Genomic DNA, 11,809 nt, shown 5'->3' with positions numbered 1-11,809 from the left:
CACGGAAGCGATGGTGAACCACTCCGCTTACCATGCTCGCGGGGTGTCAAGGCGGGGAAAACCACTTTTCATTCGAAAAACGGCTAATAACGAGTAAAAGCGCTGTTTAACGCTTAAAAAGCGCTTTTAGCCGCTAAATAGGGCTATTTATTATTGTTAATTTTTCTACTCGAACCCGACCCGAGCCCGAAACCGACCCGAATGCATAATAACCCCTCTCTCTCTCTCGCCTCTGAATCCCGACCCAAGCCCTAGCCGCCTCTTCTTATCTCTTTCGCCTCCCTCTCATCTCCGCCTCCACCTCCACCTCCGGTCTTTGCCCTTCGCCTCCGTCTCCAGTCTCTGAAACCGCCTCCCCCTCCAGTCTTCGAAGTCGCCTCTACTTTCGTCTCTCCCTCCTGTGGCTATCTCTCTTGGGCTTGGGCCCGCAACAGAGAAAAAATTAATTTACTAATTTTGCAAGCTCCTGCTCCTTCTATCTACACACACCTGAGACTTAATTTGTTTTGCTATCTAAACACTTGCAACATAAATGAACTGTATTTCCTTTTTCACTCAAGACCACCCAAAAGTTCTCATTTCCTTTTATTGTCCCCTTTTCCGTTTCAACATAAACAGAGGATGTTCCAACTTAATTAACTATCATGATACCCTCCTGATTGAGATAATATATTATTAATCAATTTTAATTAATAACATGAAACAAATGAATCTAGTCTAGCTAGCTCATTTGGAGGTTAGCACTATCGGCTGGAATGTACATAACTTGGGTATTAGATAGGAGAAGAAATATTAGGGTTCTAATACAGGATAACTAGAATGAGATTGAACTAAGCCTGGGGCAGGACAGCAGCTCCAAGACCTATGGCTACTCCACTCAGGGACAATGGTAGATCAATAGACTGACCAAGATCTTGAAAATTTTATCTATAGTAGTAACTTATAGCAGGCTATGACTCGTGATTTTGAACTCGAACTCATAAATATTCATTTTATAGTTTATATGCTTAATGAAAATGCTTGTGAATGAAAATGCTATATATGCTTTCTGTTTCAATTATTCATTTTCTAAAAGTTCATCTCTTCAGTTACACATATATTTCATGCTTAGGCATTAAATATGCATTTGCAGAATTTTTAGATTTTTTTTATAATTTTTCTTATTACTAAGAATATTTATATATTTTTATATTTAACTGCTATTTGACTATGCGTTATTTGCCGCTATTTTACCGCAATAGCCCCAAATAGCCTTAGCGGTAGTTCACGCACGCAGATGCGACGCTATCCGCTATCAATAACCTTGCTCACCATGTTACCTAAGAAGCACCGACTCCGTGAAAAACCCCCCCGTCCCCGTGTCCGACGCTTGTCGGGGACGGACAGCGCGTTCGACACGCGTTCGCACCGCGTCGGACACGGCGTCAACCGGCGTCGACACGGTCAGCGCTAGTCGACACGGCGAAGTTGAGGGCGACACGGCGAAGTTAAGGGCGACACGGCGAAACCAGATTTTGAAACCCAAACCCGAAACCAAACCCGAAACCCAATTTCAAACAGAAACCCAAACCCTAACCTAGTCGTGAGAAAACTTACCCGATTGAAGTCGAAAGGGCTCTTGCGAAGTGAAGAGGCGCCGCCAGCTCTTAGTCTCCTCCTCCTCCTCGTCGTCGTCGTCATCGTCAGCTTCCTTCGTCGTCGTCGTCGTCGTCAGCTCCAAGGTCAGTCCCTCTCTCTCTCTCTCTCTCTCCCCCCCTCTCTCCGACTCCGCTCTCGCTCTCGCTCTCGCTCTCGCTCATCCCTTTCCCTCTGGTTCTCTCTTTCTCTCTCTTTCTTATCTCTTTCTCTCCCTCATTTATCTCTTTCACACTCTCACCACAAAAAACCCACAAACTTTCCCCTTTCACAAAAAACCCCCCACGAACGCCTCATTCAACCCGCCATCCACTGTTCTCCCTCTCTCTCTCTCGAAAAAATCGCACACGAGATTCAAAACGCCCCTGCCCTCCACTACGTTTATTTTTAATTTTATAATAGTTTCAAAAGACCTCTGCCCCCCACTACGTTTATTTTTAATTTTATAAGAGTTTCTTACTGTTTACTGTTTTGTCATTTTTCCCACTGTTGGATGCCTCACTGTTTGGGGTGTTTAGTTTGGTATTCTCATAGTTAACTGCTGATGGTTGGTTTAAACCTTGTTTTTTTTTTCTGTTCTGCTGCAATTGGGTAATTAGGATGATAATCTCTGTTTATTTGCTATTTTGATGCTTTATTACCGTATTAACTGTTATTAATTATTCTTTTTTATACTGTTTTGCTGCTGCTGTATGATTTTCTGACGAGCCCACGATGTTGCTGCCCTTTCTCTTGACGAGCCCACGATGGAGGCCATTGTGTTTAATGAGGATGAAAGAGTTGAATCCATAGAATAATCTTTTTGATGTTTCAACTTGAAAACTTTATTTTAAGATCTTTTTGATGTTTCAACTTGAAAACTTTATTTTAAGATATGCTTTTGAGTGTAATTTTTATATTTTTGCAATGTTAGTAACTTAGTATTTTGTAGTCATTGAACTAGTTGCAAATTGAACTTTATTCTCTTGTATTTTATATGCTCAAGATGAAAGTAGTGAAAATTAAAAAATCTAGCCGTGTCGCCGTATCCTATTTTTTGGGGTTTTGCCGTATCCGTGTCCGTGTCCGTGTCGTGTCCGTGTCGCCGTGTCCGTGTCCGTGCTTCATAGCATGTTACTAAACATGTTGACGAAATGTGTTTGTAGCTAATTAAGAATGATTACCTGGATGAATGGAAAGAAATCAACGTGGAATGGCTGCATCTTTTATGAAGGATAAGATGAGAAAAATTGAAGTGAAAATGAGACTATTAGATGGACTAGTTAGGTGGAAAGATCAGGTCTTGGTTGATAGAATATTGAGGATTGGGATTTTGACTGCAAAAATGATATGGTAGTTTTTAATTTAATAGTTGGATGGAGAAAAATAGTTTGTGTTGGAGTATGTAAGAATGTATCACTTCCATTTTTATGAGCTTCTGACTCTTAACCTGTAGCATGCTTCTTTTTGTGCAGATTAAAGAGTTGTGAACCTGAATTCCTTGTATCGACTCCAGATAGGCTGCTTGAGCTTGTTCAACTGAAGGCCATTGACGTATCTAGTGCTTCACTATTGGTAATAAATTGTCGTCTGATATCAACTTCAGGCGCTCATGTAGCGCAGATAGATTTTATTAGTTGCCCTCCTTTGACTAAATGCCTGAAGTCTTTTGAATTCTTTTCTTTACTTTTGGCATATATAACTCATTTAAGCCTCTTGATTAATGAATTTGTCCACAATATAGCCTAAGACTTTTGGGATGCAAGAGGTGAATGAGATTCAGTCCCATACAATTATGATTTATTGTTGTGAAAAAACATGGCATGGCACGATTTACTGACAGAGAACAAGCATAAAAGTAGACACGAAAAAATAGCCTTTTATCCAATTCATGCATATGGTAAAAATGAAATCATGATATGGAGTTTCAATTATAATTGGTTCTGTTTTAGAATGTTGTGGTATTTTCAGTTCATGCTTGATTTTTATGCCCAGGCTGATTGTGGTTGCACTAGTTTATGTCGTATAAAATTCAATTCATGTATCCGATGAATGCTTGTTGACAAGAGATGCACATGTCATCGACTTGAGTTTTTCTCCCCTAAATCTACACAAGACAGCTGTCTATTTTCAGCTTGCTGCATGTATGACTGTAGGCAGCTGAGGCAATGACTTGAAGCCAACTACACATATCTGGAGTCCTTTATATCTAATAAATCAAGATGGACTGCCAATTAAAGACCAGCTGTCGATTTCCTTTTTTTTCTTTTCTTTTTTCTCCTCTATATTGCTGAAGATGTAAGTACTGTAGCATCCAGTGTTGCCTGGAATGACTGTGAACATTGGGTAGCCAAGAACACTTCCTGGGTCCTGACATTCCAATGACTACACTGCATAATTGGAGGGTTTTATATGCAAAATGTCAACCGTATATTACATAAGAAGAAAGGTAACATATATATACTATTGGACTATGGTTCAGTTGCTAAAATTGGCTATTCTTGAGGCACATAGGTACATATATTGAGTCATTGACATGTAGAACTGTAAAAAATGTAGATGTTGATCATGTGGGGTTTTCTGAAGGTTCTTGTGTCATATGGACAAGGATGCACAAACACTTGTCACCAGCGTCCATGTGATTGTTAGAAATATGATACAGTTCAGAGACTGAGACAAGGACTGCATGGTTTAGAAACTGAACATATTATGCATATCATATGGAAGTTGAGGTATACAATAAATTTTCTGCAAATTTCTGACATATGTAACTTATCAGAATTCCGTCAATTATATAACCTAATTTCTGCAAATTTCTGACTTATGTAGCTTATCACAGTTCAGTCAGTTATATAACCTTTTCCCTTTTTCTATAGAATAACACTGCAGGATGTTCATTTAGCAAACTTTTGCTTGCGGTGATGAATTTCAACTTCTCTTCCATACAAGTGCCATGTTGAATTTCTGTGATCAGCTTTCAATTCCATTAAGCCTCATGAATTTGAGCTCTAAGTTATAAGAGTTCCTATGTTTTTTTCAAAGTTAGCTGATAATGCATCTCTTTTACTACAGGTTCTTGATGGCCTGAAAAGCTTGGTAGAATTTGGATTTTCTGATAAGGTGAAATTAATCAAGGAGAGTATATCTCGAGAACCTCAGATGGTAGTTTTTAGTGACTTCTGCAAAGGAACTTCGAAATCACTATTGCAGCAGCTCCTGAATGGACCAGTTTGTAGATTATCCCTTGATGACTCTGCAGTTTGTAAAAGCGCATTCGTATCACAACATTTACATGTTTGTTCGTCAGAAGATGAAAAGATGTCAAAGGTACTTTGTCTTTTGTTGCTGTCACTTTTTGTTACTGGTCTCTTCATATCTTTTACTATTCTTATTTCTCTGCTGACATACCAGTATCCACAAAATGTTGAATTGGTGAAGTTTTTTTAATGGTAACAATGAATATGGAAATCAAGATGTCAACCATCTTTACATACACTTATAATGTGCAAGATAAAAACACATAAGAGATAGTAAAGTTACATACATAAATATATGCATGCATTTTCATATAGATATGAACATAAGCGTTCACATAACACGCCAAAAACAAAAGTTGAATCAAAACCTTCTAATCTACCATGCACTGCTTGGACCGGAACAAAAAATTTGTCTTCGCTGTCATTCAAGATTTTCTTTATTGCGTGCAGAACCCTCCTTAAAAACGATTGCAAGTGCCTTCCTAAACTTTTTGAAGATATATAAAAGAAAAAGAGATGGTAGTTTACATGTGTATTTCATTTCTTTAATAAAAGATTTCAATATGGTCCTCATTAAGACCATTTAGTGCGTTGAAGAAAAACATTGTCTAGTAGGTATATATGTGTTTCAAAAGATTTTTAAGATATATTAGTAACTAGCAAGGAAATTAGAATGGTTGAATGCTTTTGCAGTCATGTGAAACATTGTTTAGTAGGTATATATGTGTTTCAAAAGATTTTTAAGATATATTAGTAACTACTAAGGAAATTAGAATGGTTGAATGCTTTTGCAGTCATGTGAATCATAGAAATATCTATGGAATTGAAAGTAAAAGTCTGACACAGCTATAAGACTAACAATATTTTATGGATCAAAATATTGCAATTAAGAAACTAGTGCAAAAATTGACTGCAACGTGTGGATATGCATTAAAAGTTAGGATAGGAAATAAGTACATTCATAAGAAGCTAGAGGTTTCTTATACTGAGGACATGGTTTGGTCACATGCATGGAGGACACGGAATGCATCATTTAGGACAAGTGATAAGATTATGTATGATTAATGAAGCAAGGAGGATGATAGTTATGCATAAGAGAACTTGGTTGAAGCAATTAAGAAGGATATAATAGTGGTTAACTTAGTAATTTCTCGTTCCCTTAACAGAAACGCAATATAAAATAAGATTTCATGTGGCTAGTCCCAAAAATTCAGGAGGAAAGCTATGTAATGGTCATTGCCCTTTAAAAATCATTTAAGATTGGTCAGATTGCGATGTTACTATTACAACCTCACCTTATCTCTGGCAATAAAGATTTGATTAAGTATCTTATTTGATTCAATATCTTATCTCTGGCAAATATTCGTTTTCATGGATCCTCAATTATGCACAAAAGGTGGAGAAGTAACTTGGACTTGCAATCAGCACAGTGTACTCACTTTCTTTTTTTCCGGTTTGATGAGGCAACTTCCCGTGATCCTTCGGACCACGGGTATCAAACTTCAAACACCCGAGCGTGGCTTAGGGGCACCCCCAACACCCGGCTTCGGGTATTCCAGGAAACTAAATTCTTGTGGGTGCTTCCTAGGAGAGTCAAACCTAAGACATTAGAGTACTACTCATAGACAGCTTACCAACGCGGTTAGATCCTCTTAGGTACAGTGTACTCACTATTGTTTCTGAACGTTTAAGTGTAAAAGTTTAATCCAGACGTTTGGAATAATACCTGTACGGGACCTGACAACATAATGTCATCTGAAATAGCCCAATAGAAAACTCTAGCTTCCCTGGAAAATATATTAATACCAATTACCATGCAACACATTGTATTACAAAAAAAAAAAAAAAACTAGTTTCCATGTAAAATACCCTATTCTGGATTCAATGTACAGGTTTGGAGTGCTTTATTGAGTTACAAGAAAGAAACAGAAACAAAGAAACATTGAGCCTGCAAAATATGCGCGCTAGTCCTAAGGCCTAACTTGAAGTTAAACCCTTCTAATTTGTTTTAAATAAATACATGTTCATTGGAACTAAACTTATGTTTTTACATAATGTAGTTAAATTGCTTTTAGTAATCAGCCATGATGAGAACTCAACTACAATCGTAAACTATAATCTATCTGAAAAATTGCATGAAAAACAAAATCTAATAATCTGCCTTTTGGAGACCAGGAATGTTTATGACAACATCACAACTAGAATATTTTGTCAGGTAAGAAGAAATTCTAATCGCTACACCAATGCACAGCAGGTGCTTGAATTTATGGATGTAATATATGGAAAATTTAGATCTTTCAACTAAAGTTTAGTGCCAAATCAAACACTACAACCATTTTATCATCAACCACCTGCCCCCACACGTAATCCAAACAAAATTTCTGACTCTGGCACTGCTCAGAGATGAATGCAGTTGCTTGTGACAGCACTCGTCTTCTCTGTAGACATTAACAAACACAAAGTTATTTATTTAAACTGACAAAATATCTGTTGCTTACTTGCTATAGACATATCTAGATACATATCCACATGCACATTTCTGAGATATAGTTGCGTCCTTGTATTTCTAAGGTTCCTGTGTTGGATACGCTATACCGACATCTACGTCCATTACAATCTACATTTATTAATGTGTAAGGGCAGCGAATGATTCAAGTATACCCAAGGGGAGGGGGTGGTAGTGGAAGGGATGAAATAGAATTAGTTGTGTCTGGATAGACAAGAAGGGGATGAGAGGGTACACTCCAATCTACATTTGTTTTAGAGTAGAAATGGAGGGGGTGGTAGTGGTAGGGATGAAATAGAATTAGTTGCGTCTGGATAGACAAGAAGGGGATGAGAGGGTACACTCCAATCTACATTTGTTTTAGAGTAGAAATGGAAGGGGAGGGAAACTACATGACTAATGTACCCTTTTTGAAGGAAAAATACATCTACATATTTTTTTTTTCTCTAAGGATGATATTGGAATATTGAGAAAGTTTCACTTGAACTCAATCTCTCCCCTCCCAATCCATCCACATTTGGCAAACATTATTTCCCTGACAATGAACAACATTCCCATATTCTCCTTGGATGATGTTTTGCTCACCATCTCAATTTGGTTGGCTATTGTTGATATCTGACTTGTAAGATTTCTTCGGAGTCCGCCAACTGCATTCTTTTATGAGAAAAAGGCTCAGTTGATGAGTTCTTAGATGGGAGTTAAGAGTTTCAAGATAAGAAGAAATACTGCATTAAATTTGAAGTTCTCTGGTTATTGAAAATCCTGTATATGTTTATTGGTAGCTGTATGATCTTGAAACTGCAGGCCTCACAAATTCTTAGTCAAGCGTTTGTTGACCAAAACCACCCTCAGCATTTTAAGGTTTTGCTTGTAGCTGGCAGTGCTAGCAATGTGCAGCTCTTGGCATCTAAGCTTAAAGCCGAAGGTTATGGCTCGTCAACTGAGCCGCTAACTGATGGTCTACATATGACAAATGGGTTAGTATGTAGATGTTGAATTAGTTCCTCATACTACTTTCAATTGTCTTTCACTAACTGAATAAATGCTTTCTTCGTTAGTTTCATAGCGCCTATCTTTCTTAATCTGGATTGAATTTTTTTCCCCAGGGAGAAGGTTATAATCATGTCACTAAAGGATATGGATAGCATTGTCGGATTGGATGTTGAGGAATTTGAAATTGTCATTTTTCTAGAATGCCCGTCAACTGAGGTCTACGTTGCAATTCTCAAAAACATGGCACGCTACTGTATTGCTGGAGCAGTGCATTGTCTCTTTTCTAAATCAGATGCCTCTTTGGCTCAACCTTTGATCAAGGTACTCGAACAATGTGATCAGGCAGTGCCTGAGAGCCTGAAAAGTTTTGACTCGTCATAGCAAATTCATGAAGTGCTAACCCGATTGTAAGTCGCGTTCATATCAAATTGTAAGTTAGTGGACTTTTTTTTTTCCTTCATAATTTTATACAATCACAACTGTAATGAATTCTGTTTATGAGATATCTCAGTCTTTAGTTTGCGTCGTTATCCACTATATTGTTTCTTTTTTATTCTACCTTTGTTGAGTTGCATAGCATTCTAGTTTATACTATCTGGACTTCAACTTTCCATAATATTGCGGTGTTTCGTTAAATGTGGATCAGTGGCTTTTACAAGTGTAGGCATGTACTGCAGCATGACGGGGCTCTATTCAATTTCTGTGTATTGGTGTGCCACAACTCGAAAATGTTACTGACTTACTGTTGGGTGTCTTCAGTGGCTTATTGATCAGAAACAATTGAAGGTGGAGATGATTTACCTGAACTGAGGAAACAGTTGTAAGCTGGGCAAAAATGTGGAGGTGATTTGAAGAGGAACTAATATCAACAAATATAAAGATAAAGTTAAGTGCCTTCTGTGACGTCAAGGGGCTGTTCGGTTTGCCAAAATTTATGGGAAAAGCTTAGATTTTATGATCATTTCTATTCCAACAAAATTTTCTTGCTTTAGTTCGTTTAAACACTTTGAAACCACAAGAGAAAATGACGTGGCATCCTCTCATTGATTCATGTGACTCAAATCTAAGGAGTCCATTTCAAAGCTTTTGGGAAGGAAATCGCTTGAAGCCTCTTTGGATTTTTTAATTTATTTATTACTGATTTCCTCTTTTTAGGTTTTCTAGAAATGAGCCAAACAAACCCTAATCGGAAACAATTGGGGTGGGTGGTGTTTTGGGTGGTGAGGGTTTATTTGAAAGGATTCAGATCCTCTCTAATATATTTAAAAAAAATCTAATATATTTAAAAAAAGATAATTGAGAGATCACTAGTATATCATAAGAGTGTGGTGAGTATTAGATACAGAATGAATAATGACCATTCACTATACAAATCAACGACTATGATAAATATAGTGGTCTCTTCATTTTTTTTTACAATTTAAGTGGAGAAGGAAAGAACCCTTCCTCTCTCTTCTTTCTGGATGCGAACACTCTCCTGTCTGGTCCCTCCCACTAAAAAAGAAAACTTCAACCATGCCACTTGAAAATCAATATTTAAGGAATAAATTTGAATGTATTGAGATAACCTATAAAAATGTGATTGTAACAATATGTTATTGGTTATTAAAGTTCAAATGTTAAATTGTTACTCATAACTCCATGAAAACAATACATGAATCTTCCTCCCTTGCTCACTCGAAGGTACATTCAAGTACATTAAGGGTCCGTTTGGCTTTTTTCATGTAAGTCATGGGATTGCTATAGTAATACATGATTGATTGGTCCACCTCAGCATGACAGTTATAGTAAAACACTCTCAAAACATCTCCTCTTGCTCGGAATAATAAGAGGCTATCAACTTAGCTTTTATCAATATCACAATTCACTAGACGCACTTTGCGCCCCCCCGCCCCCCCCCAAAAAAAAAAAAAAAAACAAAACTTCTTTTTGATGTATTACTGTAGTAATCTGATAGCTACAGGTATCTACACGCCGCAAAAATCCCTCCTCCCCTACCCCCTCCAAAAAAAAAATTAAAAATAAAGAACCCCTAAGAAAAGGGTCAAGCACAGATAGAGCCCTTGTAGTTAGGGCTGGGCGTGGGCCGGGCCGGTTCAGGCCCGTGGCCTAGCTCGTCGGGTTCAAGACCAGTCTACTTCTCTGATCCCGAGTCTAGGACTGGACCCAGCCCGGCTCATGACTTGCCAAGGTGGGGGTCAGGTCTAACCGGGCACGTGGCATCTGGGTCATGGGCCGGCCTATGGGCTTTTCATCCAAATTTTTTCTACTTTTTTACCTTTTAATTATATTAAGATTGTATTTACAATTATAAAATTATTTCTAATTTATTTTTTTGTAATCTAAACTCATATTAAACTATTTTTAAACTAGTATTAAACTTTTTTATCCATCTAGGTAGACAACAACGAGTTTAAAGATCACTGCTTTATTTCTCAGTGGGTCAAAAGGCCCATGAGCCAAATATCTATGACTTTTAGCTTTGTTAGCAGCTAGTTTCAGACCCAAAGGGCCTGCTAGTTGCAAACCCAAAAGGACTAAAAGAATAACTAGTCCAACAAAAAAAATATATCATGAGCTGGGGCGGGTCGGACGTGGGGACGTGGGCCAAGTCGGGCGTGATCCGGGCCTGTTTCTCTAATCCCAGGACTGGGACTGTGTATATCATAGGTTGGATCGGGCCAGTGGGTCGGGCCGAGTCGTGATCCATGACGGGCTGGGTCGGGTCAGCCTGAGGGTCGACGCTATCTATGCCCAACCCTTCTTGTAGTCCTCCATCCCTCACTCACTCAAAGGTAACTACAAGTACATTAAGAAAAGGGTTAAATGCATATTGTTATAGCCGTTTTAATACTAAAAAGTAATCTTCAATTAATAGCCGACGAGTATCCCAAATTATGCATGATCGAGCCAGCTCTTCAAGTACTCAAGCGACTCGACACGCCGATAGCTTGCGAGGACGACTCAAGAGGCGCTATATGTCGACTCCAGGCTAGGCGACTTCTACTCGACCGATATCTCACAAAGGCGACTCAAAAGACGGTACTTCTCGACCTTCTACCAAATGAATAGAAATGTGACGACTACCTCGAACCTCGAGCCCCCTCTCGCGTACTGGCAACCAATCACCTCGCCATAAATGCATTAAATGCATAATAAGCGCCATCATTTCTCTACCCCCAATAGTCTTTATGACACATCGGATAACGTCGGCACTGTACGCCTCGAGTCACTTCGCATTAAACACGAAAGTGACATCTCATCCACTCGTCAGCCGATACCTATAAAGTAGATGCTGAATTGGCCGCCAGTCCATACACGGCTAAAGATCCACTCGTCAGCCGATACCTATAAAGTAGATGCTGAATTGGCCGCCAGTCCATACACGGCTAAAGTTACCATCCTACCCCTCTATTACCACTATAAATAGGGGCACTAT

The 11,809-nt window shown here is 38.5% G+C and overlaps 1 protein-coding gene across 1 annotated transcript in view; it reads left to right on the top strand.

Moving 5' to 3' along the window:
* LOC109830446 (ATP-dependent RNA helicase DBP3) overlaps window positions 1-8,900 on the top strand; it is a 17,171-nt gene extending 8,271 nt beyond the window's left edge. Inside the window, exons 4-7 of the mRNA XM_020397697.1 lie at window positions 3,090-3,189; window positions 4,687-4,941; window positions 8,182-8,354; window positions 8,484-8,900. Of these exons, the coding sequence (XP_020253286.1) occupies window positions 3,090-3,189; window positions 4,687-4,941; window positions 8,182-8,354; window positions 8,484-8,751 (796 nt within the window). The 3' untranslated portion in view covers window positions 8,752-8,900. The remainder of the gene's footprint in view (window positions 1-3,089; window positions 3,190-4,686; window positions 4,942-8,181; window positions 8,355-8,483) is intronic.

The sequence above is a fragment of the Asparagus officinalis genome, chromosome 2, assembly GCF_001876935.1.
Source record: "Asparagus officinalis chromosome 2, Aspof.V1, whole genome shotgun sequence".
NCBI classification, from domain to species: Eukaryota; Viridiplantae; Streptophyta; class Magnoliopsida; order Asparagales; family Asparagaceae; genus Asparagus; species Asparagus officinalis.
The sequence above is the reverse complement of the archived record's forward strand: the minus strand, read 5'-3'. Positions and strand labels throughout refer to the sequence as shown.